The sequence below is a fragment of the Archocentrus centrarchus genome, chromosome 11, assembly GCF_007364275.1.
Source record: "Archocentrus centrarchus isolate MPI-CPG fArcCen1 chromosome 11, fArcCen1, whole genome shotgun sequence".
NCBI classification, from domain to species: domain Eukaryota; kingdom Metazoa; phylum Chordata; class Actinopteri; order Cichliformes; family Cichlidae; genus Archocentrus; species Archocentrus centrarchus.
In genome coordinates this window covers 1,261,900-1,282,248 of record NC_044356.1, presented here as the reverse complement: position 1 = coordinate 1,282,248, position 20,349 = coordinate 1,261,900, and the positions used below count along the sequence as shown (strand labels likewise).

Below are 20,349 nucleotides of genomic sequence, written 5' to 3'. Positions count from 1 at the left end.
CTGCTTGGTTTGCCTTCGGGACTCTGAAGGCAGCTGATGGGTACTGGCAGGACAAGTGGAACTCGGCTAGGGCTGTGGCTGAAAATCAGTGGAAGGAAAACTTTGAGGGCCTCTCTACTACGCCTTCTGTAGTGGACCGATTTTATCCTCCCTACATCGGCAAATTTAGAATTGATTTTAAAATTTTAGTCTTGACTTTTAGAGCCTTTAATGGACAGGCCCCCCCAATACATCACTGAAATGCTGACCCCTTTTTCTTCAGACCGCACTCTGGTTCTCTACACAGAACCTCCTGAAGGTCCCTAAGACCTGGTTTAAAGCTTGGAGTGACCTTTCCTCTCAGGGAGTAGCCCCCAGGCTGTGGAATGGCTGCCCCGTCTCTCTGTGTGGCCGACTCTGTTAATTCCTTTAAAAAGCAGCTTAAGACACTTATTCAGACAAGCTTTTAGTTAAATGTTCTACTTACTGTTTTTTTTTAATCAGCTATTTGTATCTATTTTACTTGCACTGTATAATTTTATCTGTGAAAGGTGCTATAAAAATAAAGTTTACTTTCTTACTTACTTACAGGTGGACTCGGACACGGTTTGCTGATCCGTCATGGATCACCTGTCATCAGGTGATTTTCAGTGGAGAGATTCATACTCTGAATTTCAGACACCAGAACCTTCAAAATGTTGTCACCATTTAAGTCATTTTAAAAACACTTAGTTCAGTTTTCAAGTCTTAAATTTATTTGAGCCTCATCTTCACTCAAACATTCACATCATTTTCCATCAGTGTGACCTTTTACAACATGACAGATGATCGGTCATCGATCAGCGTGTTCTGCGTCTAAAGCTCCATACAGATCAGTGTGATGTAAATAGTGATGCTACAGTAATGTACAGTAAATTTTTGGCACACCACAGGTACTTGCCAAAAAATGACAGGCTGTATTTAGACTGTTGTAAATAATTTTTTGGCTTAACATTTCCAAACCACATGTCAAAGATATTTCTCATGAATGATATCAAGTCATTCTGAGTGAAAAGCAACTCCTGTCACAAGGTTTATTTAAAACTGTCATTGACTTTAAAAATGTCTTTTTACAGAGAGATCTGGCCAAGAGGGCAGAAACAAATACATGTTTTAAGTGGCCAAAAATACTGGATTGATTATAATGTACTAGAAACAAAAACGCAGAGTCATAAAGATATTTGTACAGTAAGTAATTTCTTCATTTTATCAAAATTCTTGTTGACTACAACCTATTCACCAATATTAGCAAAGATATTACACATAAATGCACATGGAAACACTGGAAATCACTTTTTGGCAGACAAACACTTTTTTGGCACAACACATGAACAGATGGACGGATTTTAGTTTGGACCGGATTTTTATAAACCAAAGGAATCAGGCGGCCTGATGAAGCAAACAGCTGAAAATCAGCAGTAAGAAGCCTCTGACAGGGTTTATAGGTCTATTATTATTATTACAGGGTTTATAGGTCTATTATTATTATTATTATTATTATTGTTGTCGCTGTTCACGCACGTTACGACCTGACGTCAGCAGGCGGCGGCAGAACTCTCGGCTTTGAACGAGCGGCGGCTGTTCGGAGCTGTTTCGGTGTGTGTGAGCTGCAGCTCTCGGAGCAGACGGTGGATCATCCACAGAGCAGCCGCGCGACGCTCGCAGGGTTGACCTTTGCTCTTTAACGTTGGCGTGAACGCTGACCTCTCACCCGCCTCTGGCTAGCTTGTGCCTGCGCCGTTACTATGGTGACGCTCCGCGGCCGGGGAAGAGGGGACGCGGATCGGAGAAGCGGAACTTCGGTCCGGTGTGAGGCGGAGACCCGGAGCAGGAGGACGGCGCACCGGCCACAGAAGTCCGGGCGGCCCAGTGTGAATGTGAGTGTGCTGGGAGCGGGTCCCTCTGTGGAGAGCCGTTAAACGGAGATGTTAAATTGAAATCAGAGGAAACGAGCTTAAAGCCGTGACTCCGTACATGCTGCTTTGCTTCAGTGTTCAGGAAAAACAAAAACACATGTATAAACTGCGTGTAAACAAGCCTGACTCCATTTCTATCATCATTATTGATGTAAAAATTAAACAACTTGCAAACATTGTCATCAGTGTTGGAGTATTTGTAGTTTTAAGGTTCTAGACTGTAGTTTTTCTTCTATTTTCAGATAAAAGCACACAGTTACACTCTGAGCTGTGTTCACACAGCTCCTCACAGCTCCTCCTGTGTGATTTGCTGCGTTTCTTCCACCTGGGATTAAACCCGGGATCTTTAAAGTGTAACCACTGCTCTATGATCGACACTTTATTAGGTACACCTTACTCGTTGAACTGTCTGAATTCACCAAGCTGCTGGAAATGTTCCCCAAAGGTTTTGGTCCATGTTGACATGACAGCATCACACAGCTGCTGCAGGTTTGTCAGCTGCATCCATGATGTGAATCTCCCGTTCCAGCACGTCCCAAAGAAGGTCTATGGGACTGAGATCTGCTGACTGTGGAGGCCATCTGAGTACAGTGAACTCGTCATCATGTTCAAGAAACCAGTTTGAGATGATCTGAGCTTTATGTGGTGTGTTGTCCTGCTGGATGCTGCCATGAGAAGATGGTACACTGTGATAGAAAAAAAAAGTCTGCACACCAGAGCACGGTCCCTTTGGATTCAATTTTTAATCCCAGGAGCGCTCTGATGTGTGGAGTTTTTTCTTCTATTGATACTCTTTTTGTTCCTGCACCCTTGTATTATTGGATGTGCGTGTTTGGCCTACAAAGATGATACACTGTGACCATAAAGGCGTGGACATGCTCAGCAACAATACTCAGGCAGGCTGTGGTGTTTAAACAATGCTCAGTTCATACTAAGGGGCCCAAAGTGTGCCAATAAAATACCATCACACCAGCAGCAGCCTGTATCCTGGATACAAGACAGGATGGCTCCATGAACCATCTGAACATAGCAGCAGAAATCGAGACTCACCAGGAAATGTTTCTTTGAGCTTCAGTTGTGAAATGTTGGTGAGTCTGTCTGAGCTTCTTGTTCTGAGCTGACAGCAGTGGCACCCTGTGTGGTCTTCTGCAGCCCATCTGCTTCAACGTTCAACATGCTGTGCATTTAGAGATGCTCTTCTGCACACCTCGGTTTTAATGAGTGGTTATTTGAGTTACTTTTGGCTTCCTATCAGCTCGAGATGGTCTGGCCATTCTCCTCTGACCTCTGAACTCAGCAAGGCATTTTCTCCCAGAGAGCTGCTGCTCACTGGATATTTCCTCGGTTTTGGACCTTGCTGGTTGTGCGGGAAAATCCCAGCAGATCAGCAGGTTCTGAAACAACCATACTGTGCTCAGATTCACTTAAATCATATCCTGATGCTCAGTTTGACCCTCAGCAGGTCATCAATCATGTCTGACTGTGCTTTGAGTTACTGCTATGTGATTGACTGAATAGATATTGGCATTAACAAGCAGTTGAGCAGGTGTACCTAATACAGTGGCCAGTGAGTGTAGTTACACACTAGTTTGACAATATTTTCCACATGTGAGACTTACAAACTGACCACGTTTTACAAAACAACTAACAAAGGTTCCATCAGCCTGTATTTATTTGTTGAACTACTGAAAAATGCAGCATGTTTTTTGTGTGTTGATGATTCTTTATAATGTAAAGGTGGAAAATTTCCAGCACGTTTGGGTTCAGTTGTCAGAGATGAATGATTTAGAAATGAGGCGTACTTCACTGCCTCGAGGTGTTTCCTGTAATCTCGTTGTGTTTGACAGCGGCTCTCAAATCTTCCTCAGGGATTTAAAGCTGAGGATGAAGGGCCGAATCTGACTGACTCAGAAGCTCACAAGGATGAAGAAGAGAGACCAGCGCAGACCATCATGAGGTTGGGCAAAAATCACCAGTTAAAGCTGTTTTATTGAGCATGCTCAGAGCTGAAAATCATTAGTCAGGTGGTTCAATTCATCATGAGTTTGAAAATCCACCTGCCACCCGTCCCACCGTGCAGAGGGACACAGGTGTATATTAGAGACGCTGACATTAACGGCACCCCCGCCTTTGTACATCTGAGCTGTGATGTGGCTCCAGCTTCTTTTGGTTGGAGGATGGAGACAGTATAAAGAAAATAGTTCCTACATGAAGCATGTCTTGTTGCTGCTGAGGTTTTAAATTTATTTTTTGCACTTTGAGCACAATAAAATCAACATCCAGGTGCAGGATAATCAAGAGAAGGCAGGCGTCTCTACAGCTGATATCTCCCAAAGTGGGCAGCTCTCACCTAGATAATCTAAATGTGTCCAAGCCAGAGGATAAATATGTGAAATTTAGGGTGAATTGTGCGTTCAGTTTGTTCACACTGAGGTTCGTTTTGTGTTGACAGGAAATCTCCGAGGCTCCAGAACCGCTCAGGTGAGGATGGAGATGCTAACAGGAAGCACGAAGACCTGAAAGATCTGAGAGTTTATGCTGTGCTGAGAGCGTGCCGTCATTTATTAAACTTTCCACACAAAGACGGGAAAACATTTCATGGAGGAACCGTGCAGGACCAGAAACTAACCGCTGTCATTTCTGTTCAGTTAGAAAAATGCAACAGCATTTCTGTGAATGTTTATTTATGCAAGAGCATCATTTTATTTGGTGATCTGGTTTTATTTGAGGGGTTTTCCCAGAGAGGACACTTTTTATATATTTATTATGTCTCTAATATTATGACGTCCTCATGGTGTAAATGCAGTGGACAAAAACATTAGAAACACGTCTTAATATCAGTGTGTGTGTGTGTGTGTGTGTGTGTGTCAGGTGGCAGACTGAGGAGAAGCACGAGGATGAGCAAAGTGACGAGCAGGTACGAGGCCTCCAACATGTTTGACGGCATCAGCAACAAGTAAGAAAAAGTCAATTAAATTTAACGATCAGTTAATTTATGTGTGCAGAGACAGTTTGAGTACTGTGGTGTTTTTAAGAGTCAATCTGCACATGTTACAGAAAGCATTGTGTTTTATTCTTCTAGGTATATCTGACAGCTTTTATATCTGTCCAAAGGCAGCGCTGTACGTTGAGACGTTTCTGCCTCCACCTCCAAACATCTGAGGAGGAGGAGGAGGTGCAGTGTGTGGCGCTCACAGTGACAAGAATGCAAATTTAAAAAGTCCTTTTTTATATAAATCCTGCACAGAGCTTGCTGTCAGAAAGCTTTTCCGTCATTGACCCTTTAATGTAAACTGAGACAGCATCAGAAAGGACCACCTGGAGCCATGCGCCCAAAAAAATAACTGGGTTTCATCTTCTCTGCTGGTTTTCACTGATGTCTTTGAAAGCCTGATCTCAGTGTGACGTGCTGAGCAAAGTCATGTGTGGCTGTTGCTGTGTTTGCACCGATTTTTATCTCACAAATATATATCATGAACAAAACCTCGTATGATTGTGGTAATATGGGAGATTCAGTCCAGATGATGTCCGTGCTGTTGTCTCTGCAGCACTGCCAGCTCGGTCCTGAAGAGGATGGACAGCATGAAGAAGAAGAGGTGGCTCAGTAACAACAAGGAAGGGGTGAGTGTGGCACTTCGTGGTTCTGTGTTTGTCACTATTTATCGTGCCCGTTCACCCTTATCGATCGCCTCTGAGTCAGTTCGATATACTTCCTGTTTCTGTTTAGTTTTCAGTCTCTTGTATGATGTCAGGAGCCTCAGTGCTTTTATTTAAGTCTGTGTTCATTCACATTCGGCTCTGAGTACTCTCTCCAGCTTTGCCTGGACAATTCTGCCTGTTATTATTTCTGACAAACTGGAGTTTAACTCAGTTCAATGTATTATTAATATTTCACCAAATCACAGCAATCAGTCGCCTCAAGGCATTTTATATTGTAAGGGAAAGACCCTACAATAATTACAGAGAAAACCCAACAGTCAAAACGACCCCCTATGAGCAGCACTTGATGACAGTGGGAAGGAAAAACTCCCTTTAACAGGAAGAAACCTCCAGCAGAACCAGGCTCAGGGAGGGGGGGTCATCTCCTGCGACCAGTTGGGGGTGAGGGGAGAGAGACAGGACAAAAGACATGCTGTGGAAGAGAGACAGAGATTAATAGTAATTAATGATTAAATACAGAGTGGGGTATAAGCAGAGTGAAAGAGGTCACAGTTTACAGAGTATGAACAAAGCCACACTGCTGCTTTTGGTTGTAATTTTCAGTCCGTGTTCAAACACATGGAAATATAATCTATAAGACAAAAACAGAGTTTGAACAAGTCTAACAAGCTTGAAAGTCAGTATTTGGTATCACAGCCTTTATTCTTCAAGCAGTCAATGTCTAAAGAAAAGCTATTGCTCAAGACCCATTTAAAAAATTACACTTGGCTAAATAGATGAGGGCAGGGCTGAGACTTTTGCACAATACTGTACATATTGTGATTAAAAGAGCTCAAAAATGCTGATTTTTTTTCATAATCGAGGACTGTCCCAACAATTTTCTGCCACAAGGAGTTTAAACAGCCTCAGACTACGAGTGGTCATCGAAGGTCACGACCCCAATCACAGAGGAGGTGACATCTGCCCGAACAGTGGGGCAGCAGTCTGTTCAGTGTCTGCAGCTGATACAGCTGTACGGGGTCCCCAGATGTTCAGTAAATATGGACGGTGTTCACCTGTGAATTTGATGTTGCTCCTCTGTGACCTCTGTCAATGTCTCCATTATCATATACAGAGTAATTTCCACTGCCTCTCACCCTATGACAGCTGAGATAGACACATATACACACATTATATATATATATATATATATATATATATATATATATATATATATATATATATATATATATATATATATATATGTGTGTGTGTCTATATGTGTGTGTATATGTATATACATACATGCATATATGTGCATATACACATAAAATAGAATAAGATATTGTAGCAGATGTAAGATTTTTGCCTTCAGTACCCAGACTGCACTGCAGCATAAAGTGTTTTAATGTCAGGCTTAAAGTGCTGATGTTTATATAATAAGCTGTGTGTGTCTCTGGCCTTCACTGTGTTACAGTGGAGCTGTTTGTGTTGTGTTTGTGGAGCTCTCGCCACCAGACAGAAACTGTGTTTTATGCTGATAATCTACAGACGACTGAGAATAAAGACTGTTTACATCCCGTGTCAGCTGTAAACCCACAGCTCAGACCCTGTCGTCCCTTATCAGGTCTTTATGAGGGCGGTGCACCCGGCTGCACCCTGCCCCCCTCCCTCTGCTCGCGGCTCATGGGGAGGGGGCAACATCTCTATCAGCTGCCACCATATTGGAAAGCAGCCCACAAGAACCAGCCCTTATTTTTGTGTTTATGTGTGTGCTTTTTTCCTCACATGATGATGTTTATAATCAAAGGACTGTGAACTGTGGCGTGGATGTTTACATCCGACAGACTGAGACGTTAGCAGGACTGAGCCTGTTTGTTCATCACAGTGGATGTTCATGTTATTCAACCTTCTGATAATGAGGCCAGTGTAATCAGGCCTCAGGTAATCCCAGTGAACTAAAGCTCAGGCTTCAGACTGCTCTAAGCTCAGTTTTTTCTACTCTTGGCTCTGTGTGATGTCACAGAGAGGGGATATCCCACTGTACAGAAATTAGCCGCCACTCAGTTGGGGACACAAATAGAAGAGAATGGAGCTGAACGAGCCCACATTATATTTTAGTTTTAACTAATTCAGCGTTGATTAATGTCTGAATTCAAAGTCCATTAGTTTTTCCTGATATAAGCTGATTTTGCCCATAACACAGTCTCTGTTAGTGCATACTGATTGGTCTGTGAAGGTCACACGCCCACGATGGCGCCCGTTTCCAAACGATAACTCCAGCAGACATTAACGGTGACATTAACTGTGTTATAATGTTGCTTCAATCAGATGACTAAAGAACAACTTTGACTTTGAATCCCAGATTCTTGTAGAAACCTTTATAAACACAGTAATGATTTACTGACTGGATTTTCCACACCTAACGATTTTATATATTTGCAGAGGATCTACTCCAAAGCCCAGAGAAGTAAAACACCAGTCCCACTACAGAGAGAGCTCGGCAAAGGCGACCGAGGTTTGTGCAGATATTTAGGAGTGGAGGAATGATGATGAGAGGAGGGAGGAAGATGCCGTAACAAGTATTTTCTCTGGTGTCTCCAGGTGGCATCGCTGACGAGGACAGCAGGCAGGGAGTAGCTGCAGATGAAGACAGCGTCAGCCGCAATGTTGACGCCAAACTGAGCCGAGCCTCATCGCTGTACCAAGGTCCGAGCAGAGGTCAGTATGGCGGCGCTGCTCCAAACACCTGCTCACAGCAGAGCACTGAAAGCTACATCTGCACATGTTAATTAAACAATGTTCAAACATCAGCGAGGAATCAAAATCAGCTCCAGGGGAAAATGGGAATCTTCATAAAAATTTCATTAGAAAAATTAATTTCACAGGTTTCAGAAGTGGTGAAGGTCCAGATGATCTCCAGCTCTGATGATATTGTTTGTTCTTGTTTTTCTGGTATTGATTAGAATTCCTGGGAGGAACCTTCAGGATCAGCACCTCAGGACCAAACATGAACCGCAGAGGAGCCTTCAGGTCAGAGCACTGACACGTCCTACTGTACAACCTTTTCTGTCTGCTTTAAATAACCTGAAACCTTTGTCGGCTGAAGAAAATACACCCTAAAAAAACGAGGTCACATTTCTTTCTACATTGTTTTTTTTGTTTGTTTGTTTTTTCTCCTGAAAAACATTTTGTATCTATTTAATTCTTCTAGTTTTCTGCTGGCCTGAAGGGAGATGAGAGGTCTGATGTGGTTGTACACCCACCATAGGCTGTTTGTAAGAGATGGATGTATATACTGTAACATCACCATCACTGGCTTTTAAACTTTAGCTTTATGGCACTTATGGCTGTTTTTCTCCTAAATGCTCAGTAAGCCCCCAAAAATCCCAGAATTTCACTCAGCAGAACCCGACCTCAGCCTTCTCGGACGGTCTGTTAGTGCAGCGCACAGGATCCATGTTATTGTACTGAAAATGCTCCAGAAGGCTCCGACAGCACAGACGTGGTCCAGTAATATAACCCCCCCCCCAAATCTGTGACACCCTCTTTGTGTTTGTTTCTTCCTGAAGATCCACTAAGAGCACCTGGTCCAAACAGTCTGATGAAGACTCTGATGATGAAGAGGAGAAGGCCCCTGGGAGGTCAGAGACACTTCCTGAACCTGATTGCATCATCAAACAACTTCCTGATACATCACTGTTAATAATCTAATCTAGATTAGATTAGATTAGATTAGATTAGATTAGATTAGATTAGATTACTGTGTTTTCCTCCTCATGTTACTCAGACTTGTCCCTCCCTCTCAGCTGTCTCCCACTCAGCTTGCAAACGGGGGACCTTCTTGGAACGGGCAAAGAGAAGATCGCTGCAGGAGCGCTTCTGGCAGACATCGATCCCATGGCCATCGATCAGTCGGTGAGATTAAACATTAAATATGGCCTCCTGCAACCACATGTTCTACACTTAAGATGATGCGCTGAAAAATCTGCTTATCATCTTCTCCTCCATGTGATCCTGCTATTTTCTGTCTCCCTCTCCCACCTCCTGTCATCTCCCTCCTTTCCTTTTCCTTAACCTCCTTCCTTCCTTCCTTCCTTCCTTCCTTCCTTCCTTCCTTCCTTCCTTCCTTCCTTCCTTCCTTCCTTCCTCAGGTGGGTTTTGGCAGTATTGGAGGTCTGTCAGGTCACATCTCAGCTCTGAAGGAAATGGTCATCTTCCCGCTTCTCTATCCTGAGGTCTTTGACAACTTCAAGATTCAGCCTCCCAGGTACGCACACCATACACGCGCGCACGCATGCATGCACAAGATTTATGCATTTACGTGTGTTACATGTATACAGTAGATTATATGTGATAAAGAAACCATCAGCTGAGTGATGCTGAAAATAGGAACATAATGAGTTCACATTGTGCACAAAGGTCAGTGTGGACGATGATATTTAGTCCTGCTGCAGCTCACAGGAATCATGAGACAGAATCAGTTCAGCAGGCAGAGAGGTCAAAGGTAAAGCTGATCACAGTGTGAACACACTCCATCTGTGTCTCTCTCCAGAGGTTGTCTGTTTTACGGCCCTCCTGGGACGGGGAAGACGCTGGTTGCCCGGGCGTTGGCCAACGAGTGCAGCCACGGCAACAGGAAGGTATCCTTCTTCATGAGGAAGGGGGCCGATGTCCTGAGCAAGTGGGTGGGCGAATCGGAGCGGCAGCTGCGGCTGCTGTTTGAGCAGGTAAAGATTCACCGGACACATTTCAGTGGGTTTTAATTACACTGCCTGAGCAGAGGAGGAGATTTCTGCCTCTCAGCAGGAAGGAAAGCTGGCTACTTCCTGCTGCTTGCCTGAGCCGTAATTAATGTATCTGCAGTTTGCAGTACTTTAGAAAGTAGACAGTAACCCATGTGTGAAGGTGTATCTATTATTTGAAAACTTTCAAATCAACCTCAGTGAAACAGTAATTTAATTAATTTTCACCCTCAGTGTTCATCCTGAAGGAGATGGTTAAAAGTGATGTTTTTGTTGTGCGTTTGTCACCTGCAGGCGTACCAGATGCGCCCGTCCATCATCTTCTTCGATGAGATCGACGGCCTGGCTCCGATCCGATCCAGCAGACAGGACCAGATCCACAGGTCTGTTTCAGCCTCCCCCAAACAAACCACACGACACCGCCACACTGTCAGCGTGAGCCTCCGTCACCAGGTTTAACCACAGAGGTGTCCGTGCTCGAGACCCAGTTTGAGGTGTTTAGCAATACAAAGTTGAAGCACTGACGTCACTTTTGATTCATTCTCCTGAAACGCTCCAAACATCTTCCAGTAATAATCGGTTTTCAGGTCTTTTTAAAATGAACCCGATTCCTGAGGAAAACTGTGCCGCAGCTTATGGTGACCTTTGCCCTCTGCTTTAGCCTGCAGATGCTCAGTTGAAGTCACTTTGGTTTAGCACATTCATAAACAATCCAGATTTATAAAACTATCAAAGCTGCTTGAACATGAAGGCAGACAGAGCAGGCTCAAAGGAAAGTGTATGTCCACGTCCTCGCAGCTCCATCGTGTCGACGCTCCTCGCTCTGATGGATGGGCTCGACAGTCGGGGGGAGGTCGTCGTGATCGGAGCGACAAATCGGCTCGACTCCATTGACCCGGCGCTGCGGCGGCCCGGACGCTTCGACCGGGAGTTCATGTTCGGCCTGCCTGACAGAGAGGTGACTCTTTATTTTATATTTTATTAAAGCTGCAAATCTTTGTATTCAGATTCTTTCGTTTGACATTTGGAGGTTTTTGAGTTTGTTTGTATTTTTTATCTCTCTTGATTTTGTGACTACGTCTACCAAAGTGTTTTTTCTTGAGTCCGATGTAGTTTTTCAGTTGCTTGCGGAGGCTGAGAGCTTCAGGCACTGATGCTCTCTTCTGCTCTCAGGTTTTTTTTCTGTGTCTCCTTCATTAAAAACATTTGTCAGATTGTTCTGACATTCTTCACCTGGGTTTATCAGCCCCTTTTTTATCAGTTGGTTTTGGACTGTCAGCTGTTTCTTTTTTTTTTGGGAACCAGTGACCATATTTGGACCAGAGGGTGGAGTCATCAGCTAAGATTAGCAAACCGAGTTATCAAGCTGCATCCATGATCTGCATGGGAGCATTACACAGAAACAGATTCCTGTTAAGTGTAACAGCTGCCAGTGTCCAAACGGGTTAATGTTAAAGGAAACTAACCGATGTGCAGCTGTTATGAAGGGGACATTTTAGCATGAGAGTCTGTGGGCACTGACTCAGTGCTGGAGCCTCTGCTGGACATCAGAGGAACTGCAGATGAACCTTAAATGAGGCTTGTGTGTGTGTGTGTGTGTTTCAGGCTCGTAAAGAGATTCTGAAAATCCACACTCAGCAGTGGAAACCTCCTCCTTCTGAAGATTTTCTCGATCAACTGGCTGAGAAATGTGTTGGTGAGGAAAACTCCAGCTTTCTTGTCTGTCAGGATTTTTTTTTCTTTTTGGTTATGTAACTTCCTGAAGCTCCCTCCCTCTCAGGTTACTGCGGTGCCGATATCAGGGCGGTGTGCACTGAGGCGGCATTGTGCGCTCTGCGCCGACGCTACCCACAGATCTACGGCACCTCCCAGAAGCTCCTGCTGGACGTCTCCTCCATTGCCGTCAACAGCTGCGACTTTGTGGCAGCCATGAGGAAGATGTCGCCCGCCTCGCACCGCTCCGTCGCCTCCCCGGCCAAGCCTCTGTCCCCTGTGGTTCGACCACTTCTGCACAGCGCCCTGCAGGACACCCTTGATGCTCTGCAGAAGATGTTTCCACATGCTGAGCAGGGCATGAAGAGGAAGAGGGAACCAGGTGAGTCAGAGCCAAATGCCAAAGAAACATCTGCTGGGCAAACACATCACTTCCTGTTTACAAACGTTTATCTGCTGTTTCCTGTGTCAGATCTGACCTCAGGTATCCTCGACGATGGGCTGATGTGTGGAGCAGATGAGGGCCCCAGCATCTCCAAACCCTCCAAGAACAAGAACTTCCTGCACTTCACCAGGTCGGTCGTCATCCACACGGTAACTGATGCATATCACGTAACCTGGTCCTGTGCAGGTTACATTTAGATTTTCAGTTTAAAACTGGATTAAAGCACAAGTTTCACAGGTTCTTTTGATTCCAGTGTAGATTCTCTGCTGAAGGCAGTGTGTTAAACGGCAGTGAAGAAAGACCTGCAGTAAAGTTACAGCAGCACAAACTGCAGCGCATTGCATATTTCCTCAGCAGAAAATGTGCCTGTGTAATCTGCTGCTAAGTAGGGATGGTCTATAAAATGGTAAATAACCATCTGGATACCTGCTGTACCCCACTGGGTTTTTAGATTCTGTCAAACCACTGAGCATAAAAAAAACTTTATTCATTTATTTTTTTCAACACTGTTTTTTTTTGTTATAAGACTTTTGATCAGCTAACATGACATCTGCAGGTTTTTTTTGCTGCTCAAATTCTAATTATCTAAAGTCACATAAGAAGAAAAAATATTTTCTGATCCTCATTGAATTCCATCTTTTCTCTCTCAGGTCTTTTTGCTGGATATTTTGTAACAAACAGCAGATTTTCTCCCTTCTGATCCCTCTCCTTCTCCTCCTCCCCCTGCAGGAGCGCCGTCAAACACCCGACATCTCACCGCCCCCGGATTCTGCTGGTCGGGCGTCCCGGCGCTGGTCAGACCTCCCACCTGGCCCCCGCCATCCTGCACGCTCTGGAGCGTTTCACCGTCCACAGCCTGGACTCAGCGGTGCTGTTTGGCGTCAGCAGCACCTCCCCAGAGGAAGCCTGCGCACAGGTGACTACACACATGTAGTGACTTAAAACTTTATTGAATAATTTTTAAATTGTATACAGGTGGCTTGGTGGTCCTGATAAATTTCAGAGGTTCTTCTGTCCTCAGTTTTATCTCTTGGAGAACATAACTGAGGTTCTCCTTCTTGTGATGTGCTTCAAATGTTTTCACACTTTTACTATTTTACTTTATTATGAAATTATTCATTGGAAGGCTTTTCCTTTTTTTTAAGTTTTAAAATATTTTTCATGCCATGTTTGGACACTGACACAGTAAAGATGAAGTTATTAAAACTTCATCTTGTCGTACTCTTTGAACCTTCGCTTTCTGAATGAAGGTGAAGGTTCATACAAAGGAAGAAAGTTCAGGCTCATCTGCACCAATAAAATGTTCAGCTGTGACACCTGGTGGTCAACACTGCAAACAGCAGCATCAATGATTTTATTTATTTTATGCAGAAAAAATATTTTTTAATGTTTTAGAACACCAGAAAACACTGAATTTAAATGCTGAAAACCAGCTCATTTAAACATTGATCTTTTTGCTGATCAGGTGTTCTGCGAGGCCAAGCGGACATCTCCCAGCATCCTCTATGTCCCCCACATCCAGCAGTGGTGGGAGACAGTGGGATCGGCGCTCAGGGCATCCTTCCTCAGCCTGCTGGGCAGTATCCCTTCCTTCTCTCCCATCCTCCTCCTCGCCACGTGCAGCGTCCCCTTTCAGCAGTTGGACCCAGAGGTCAGGAGTGAAGCACTTACTTTTATAAAACACATTCTTAGAGGATTTTATTTTTTAACAGCTGTGCTGTTCCCAGATCCAGAGTCTGTTTCGGGAGGACTACGGTGAGGTTTACACCCTTGGAGTTCCCACCCAACAGGAGAGGACCGCCTTCTTCCAGGATCTCATTCTGAACCAGGCGGCCGAGCCACCTCCCTCCAAGAAAGAAACACGTATGTGACTCCAGGTTCACGTGGCGTTTGTTTAGCCCTAGCATGATGAATTCTTTCCTCTTCCTCCTCTCTTAGTGTCTCAGGCCATGGAGATTCTCCCCCTGGCTCCACCACCTCCTCCTCGCAAGCTGTCAGAGCAGGAGCGCCTCCGCCTGGAGGTACAGGAGGAGGATGTGCTGCGAAAGCTCCGCCTCTTTCTGCGAAACATCACCGAGCGCCTGATTCTGGACTGCCGCTTCAAAGCCTTCACCAAACCGGTCGACATCGAGGAGGAGAGTTTGAAAGACAGAGAAGCTGAGGTTTGTGGGTCTGTTCTGTGTAAAAGGTCACAGATACATTCAAACAGAATCAGTTGACCTTTGTACCTTCAGGCCGTACATGTTGTAAAATCCATTTTTCAAAGGTTGCCGTGTGCAACACATTCACTGCAGATTAGATGTGGTGAAAAGACTCCAGAGTGGTGGTGATAAAGAGGTTTAAGCTGTTTTCACATATGACCTTTAGACCAGTGGTTCCCAAAGTGAAGGGACTGCAGGGGGGGCCACAGTAATAACAGAAATTCAGTTTGAAATTACAAGTATGAATAGTTACATGTTTATATAAAAATTGAATTAAAACTGGTAATAGGAGGTGGTTAGTTTGTGATATTACTCATTACGGTAAAAATGCTCAAAAGGTTTAGTGACTTAGCCCCGAAATGAGTTTTAAAACGCTTTCTGGAAAATTTTAATCCATCAACATTAAACCGGTGAGGAATGGCACTCCGGCCTGAAACGTCTCCAGTTTAACGTTGATGGATTAAAATTTTCCAAGGAGCTCTTTGGTGTGCGGACCTCCTCTTTGTGTATTGAGTTTTGCTTGGATCCAGCACCCTGGTTAATTTTTGGATGTCCGTGTTTCTCTTTAAGTATTTTAAAAAGCTTTCCCCTGCAGAGTACACAGTCACAGCATTACAGCTTTATTAACAGCTGGATCACGAGTGCCAGTACGCACAGCACCTCTGGCTCCTCCCACCACGGTGCTACGTAAATGCCGTGCCGATTCACATTATGAATACAGTCATAAAAAAGAAAAAGTCAAGTCCACTTACCTGCGTCTTCACTACAGTAACGAGTAGATAAGACTGCAGCTGCACAGCTGTAGCTGCACATTACATCGTGATTGGCCAGTGTCACTTCTTCTGAATGTTGATTGGCTCTTTGGTGGCAGGGGTGGGACAACTGCCATCTCTGCTGCTCGCTGTCTGCTCCATGGTTAAATCAGATAAAAGTATGAATCTCTGCTGCCCCTAAGTGGCCAAAACAAATACTGTCAGCAGAAACTCTCCCTGCCCCTCCTCTGCTTCCTCTCCTCCAGGTCCCAGACTACCTGATGGTGATCAAGAAGCCCATGGACCTCTCCACGCTGCTCACCAACATCGATGAGCAGAAGTACATCACCGTCGGCGAATTCATGGCAGATGCTGACCTCATCTGGAAGAACGCTCTCGATTACAACCCGGACAGCGACCCAATGGGTGAGACAGCCGTCAGTCACTCAGCGGCAGCCCTGATGTTGCTCTGATTGTTCTCTTGGTTTTCTCCTGCATTCGAGGCTCTTCTGTCTTTTCATTATCTTCTTCTTCTGCTGTCTGTATGAAACAAACCGAGCAGGTAACTCCAGCTCACAGATTGGAGAAGATTTTTTAGCTGATATTTTCACTATGAACAGAGCTATGAAGCTTTTATTGGATGAAAAAAATCCTTCTGTTGAGCCTCTGTTGAGTTTGGTGAGAAAAGAGGAACTAAACAGAAGCAGATTGCTCGCCTGGATTCACCTGCTTGCTGTGGAGAGCTGGTAAAAACCTAGTAAACAATATATTTTACTGTTTGTGTGTGTCTGCATGTGTGTTTGTCAGACCGGAGCATCCGCCACCGTGCGTGCGCCCTGAAGGACGTGATCCGAACCATCATTAGAGATGAGCTGAATGAAGACTTAGAGAGAGCCTGCGAGGAGATCCGAGAGTCGCGCATCCAGAGAGGTGAGACCTCAGCCAGATGTTCACGCCTCCTCCAGCTACTGTTTGTTTACAATCAGTTCTCATATTAAGACTTTTATTTTGGTGATAGCTCTCATCGAGGCCAACCCAGAGGAGGCCGACGGCGTCTGCAGCTCTGCGTTCTTACATCCTGGACGCCGATGTAAGTTCATCACAAACAGAACAATCTTGAATGAGACGAAACTGAAACGGCACGGGACAGATTCATTTTTGTCAGTTTCTCACACAGATGCGTCCCGGTTTTTAAATGGGGATCACAAAGGGGGGGGGGGGGTTAGAAAATTCTCTCAGAAATAAATTCCAAACAAAGGGGTTGAAAACTGATTTAAAATCCTGAGTTCTAATGATCCTAATTGTAAGTAGACCTCCTGTTACTAAGAGTCAGTTACAGGTTACAAAAAAAATCTTCTAGTATTTAAACTTTTCTCTGTTTTATGGACAGAAATGATTCAGACTGAGGATGAGATTTTATTTTTGGAGGAAATCCCTACATCCCTAAAAAAGATCAAAAATATTCTTCATAAATTCTCAAAGCTCATCTGCTTACTCAAAATGCCAAAAATATGACCTTTAAGTCTTAGATAACACTCAAATAATGAATCAGTTGTTAATGCTGAATCTGTCAGCCAACTAACTGATGACCTGATTCACCTCCTCAGCTCTGGATTATAACTAAAATTCAGTTTTACTTTTGGACCCGCTCCTTAGAACAGTTCTCTAAAGAAATGAGAACAAACAGGACGTTTCACAGACCCGTTCCTTGTCTCTGGGGTTTGTCTCGTTACTGCTCATGCTGTCAGACGTCTGATATTTAAACAGACTGTTTTGCATTTCGTTCATCTGCTGGGCTGCAGCAAAAAGCTTGTTTTCAAAATGTCACAGCGAGAGTGAAAGCAGGCGAGAGGCAGCGCCGCGAGAACAGGAAGCCACAGAGATGAGGAAACATTAGCGAGAGGAAGGTGAAAAGTCAAGAGAAGAGTTGAAGTGGTGAGCAGTTTCTGTCTAATGACCTTTACCCCCCCCCCCTCCCCCCCCCCTCCCCTCCAAATCCCACACCCCCCTCCTCACTTCTCTTTTCCAGTTGGTAAGAAAAAATTTTACAGGCGACCCCGGAAGTCCAAGTGGAGCAACGGGGTCATTAAGAAACCCAAGAAGAAGAAGAAAGAGGAGCCACCCATCCCAGCCTCCTCCTCCTCCTCCTACTCTTCCTCCTTCACCTCCCTGTCCTCCATGTCCAGCAAGTTGAGCACAGAGGATATGAGAGCTGCTGGAACCAGAGGCGTCAGTGGATCTGCTGGTTCTGACTCATCCAGCCCATCAGAGAGCAGTGAAGGTGAGCAGCTTCACCTGAGCAGGTACCATCGCACCTTAAGCCGTGTCACAAGAGCCCAGAATGGAGTCATCGCGAATGGGTACCACCACGCCGAGCCGGTTCTGCTCCAGCTGGCCCACCCTGCAGGAGGGCGTCCTCCACCCCCGGGAACCATGCTGACCTGGGAGAGCTTGGACAGTTTAGGTCTGTATGTCTCACAACGGTGTGAGCACGAGCAGTGCAAGCACCTCGCCATACTAACTGGTCTCCATCAGACAGCTTCAGAGTGCTGCTGCTGAACAGGCTTCGACAGGCTTCACACTCTGAGGCTCTGCGGTACTATAGGCAGTGAGTTGAGAGCTGGAGGCGTTAACTAGCAACAACCTCCAGGGCAAAAAACTGCAGCTCCTCTGATGTCCACTCGAGGCTGCAAAAGTGAGTTGGAGCAGATTCACTGTTTTTGTACGTAATCCAGATCCATGGTGCTAAGTGTCAGAGTTAGCTGGGCTTTGCCTCAGCTCATTGGAGTCCCTGAACTGGACTGTGTTTGTGCTGCTGGAGCCTGTTTTAATACCAATAATATGGCTTCTGTGTGGTTAAATGTACTAACAGACCATCCGGGAAGGCTGAGCTCCAATTTGGGTGAGTGAAATGTCAGGATTTCATTTGATTTCAGCAGGTATGTGTGTGTGTGTGTGTGTGTGTGTGTGTGTGTGTGTGTGTGTGCGTGCGTGCGTGCGTGCGCAGGTGTGTGTGTGATGCACCCGCACAGTTTATCGATGCAGCTTTCCAACAAAGCTAGTCTGAGCTGAAAACTCCACCCTGCTGGAGACCAAAACCATCTCTTAGCAGGCTGTAACTGTGATAATTTCTGCTGTAAAGTTGGACAGTTAAAGATGGCTGTCTACACACACACACACACACACACACACACACAGAGTGTAACCCCCCCCTTCTCCTCGTCTTCCTCCTCAGAGAAGAGCAAAGCTTTTGAGCTGAGAGCCAACAAGGTGGCCTTGGAGCAGATGCAGCTGTTCAGCAGGGACAGAACGGAGGAGGTCCCGGATGGAGAAACTCCACCGCTGATCGTCGACCACAGCAAACTGAGGGTGAGTCTCAGCTCGTCCGTATCAGTCTGTTCAATAAAGTTTTGGGTTTTAGTTAAATAAATGAGTCCACAGGCTCAGTCTGAGGTCTTACTGAATAAAACATGAAATTGTCTTTATTATAACCAGAAAGAGGATTGCGTTGTGTTCAGTGAGACCTGAAACTACAGACTGAGCCCAGAACCTCTCAGAGCCAGGCAGCAGCACAGCTGGAAGCCCTCTGCTGGCCGCTGGAATAAATGCAGGCTTACAGTACAGGCTCTGGCTTCACGTTTTCAGATGTGGAAGCAACATCTGTCTTTACATGCAGTGCACAAACAGGGGTTGAAACACAGAGAAAAAAAAGCTACAGTTTGTTGGTCCTGTTATGATGAGGAGGAAGATCTTCGTCGTCTCTCCACCTCCTCCTCTCAGTGAGACTTCACTCAGGAAGCTGAAAATAAAGTAATCTGCTCACATCTGACTTGAGGAAGCTGTCTGGTGGTATTTATGAGCGCGTGCTCGTAGCTTTGACGGTTGAAGAGCTGCTTTCAGACCGGAAACAAACAGGAAGTCAGCGCAGCCGTCCCCTCCCCCACCAGCAGTGATTAATAAATCTAAGCTGCTGTGGAGGCCCGCTGGGTGTCTGCAGAGGTACAACCTGAAACCTGTTTTGTTCTTCAGGAGCTCCTGAGGACAGCCGTGGCGAAGACGAAGGGCGCCGAGGTGGAGTCGCTGGAGAAGCTTTACGCTCGGCTCGCTCAGAGCATCTACAGACACAGAAACCGCTGCAACAAGGCAGAGCTGCTGCAGGTACGATACCCACGCAGAGATGCCGAGCTCATTTTATTTTCATGTGACCTCAGTGTCATGTAATCACGTTATTACAGCAGGTGCTTTTTGGTGAAGTGTGGTCAATTCTGCAGGAAGCAGGCAGGCGTGCGACCTCGTGGATTTATATTTTCAGCTTTCTCTCTTTTGTTTTCCAGGAAATGAAGAAAGAAGTCGATCGCTTCTCCTGATGTCCAGCAGCTCGATTTCAATAAAACCTCAAAGCATTCAAATAGAAAGTCTTTGTTCATTCATCAGGAATCGTGTGAGTGTTCAGTGTTCATCAAAGAGTAATATCATATTTATCACTGTGCTGTGCAAATGAATTTTACTGTGAAGCAGCTTTAATAAAAGTCTCACAGGGTGAATGAAGCTGTTGTCTTTGTTTCCTGTTCAGCTGACCTCTGAAAGGCTGCACATGTGACCGGAAACCAAAACCACTGAAAGTAAAAACCTGCAGCCAAAATTAGAGCGAAGCGACTGCTCTGAATGTGTTTCACCTCCATATTTACTGAACATGTTTCATACACAGTGAACTCAAACCTGTAGACCAGAGGTGTCAAACACCAGGTCCCCGGGCCTCAGCCGGGCCTGAACCGGGCCTAAAGGGTCTGACTCTGAAAGTTGCAGAGAAGCCATCTGTCCTTCCTGCTTCTGGTGCGAGGCCAGCAGCACAGGAAGCCTGGGCTAACTGAAGCAGAGCTAAAGTGCTGCTTTAGTTTGATAATCCTCTGAATGTGGAAA

General features: G+C 45.2%; 1 protein-coding gene across 3 annotated transcripts; it reads left to right on the top strand.

Moving 5' to 3' along the window:
- The first annotated feature begins 1,580 nt into the window (after window positions 1-1,580).
- Window positions 1,581-19,943, top strand: LOC115788561 (ATPase family AAA domain-containing protein 2-like). Of its 3 annotated transcripts, XM_030741631.1 has the most exons (28): window positions 1,581-1,895; window positions 3,803-3,891; window positions 4,387-4,415; window positions 4,806-4,890; window positions 5,483-5,555; window positions 8,019-8,091; window positions 8,178-8,294; window positions 8,540-8,606; window positions 9,146-9,217; window positions 9,383-9,491; window positions 9,728-9,843; window positions 10,129-10,303; window positions 10,613-10,701; window positions 11,117-11,276; window positions 11,924-12,014; window positions 12,099-12,413; window positions 12,504-12,606; window positions 13,206-13,392; window positions 13,942-14,127; window positions 14,204-14,339; window positions 14,415-14,638; window positions 15,696-15,855; window positions 16,237-16,359; window positions 16,448-16,519; window positions 17,459-17,893; window positions 18,665-18,798; window positions 19,459-19,587; window positions 19,764-19,943. In XM_030741631.1, the coding sequence occupies exons 1-28, from the start codon at window positions 1,764-1,766 to the stop codon at window positions 19,794-19,796; spliced, it is 3,714 nt and encodes a 1,237-aa protein (XP_030597491.1). In that variant the 5' UTR covers window positions 1,581-1,763; the 3' UTR covers window positions 19,797-19,943. The 3 variants fall into 3 exon arrangements, 2 of the variants coding, with proteins under 2 accessions (XP_030597491.1, XP_030597490.1); XM_030741630.1 differs by having other exon boundaries at window positions 12,099-12,606; XR_004020602.1 differs by lacking the exons at window positions 19,459-19,587; window positions 19,764-19,943 and having other exon boundaries at window positions 12,099-12,606; window positions 17,459-18,331; window positions 18,665-18,797.
- Window positions 19,944-20,349: the final 406 nt, after the last annotated feature.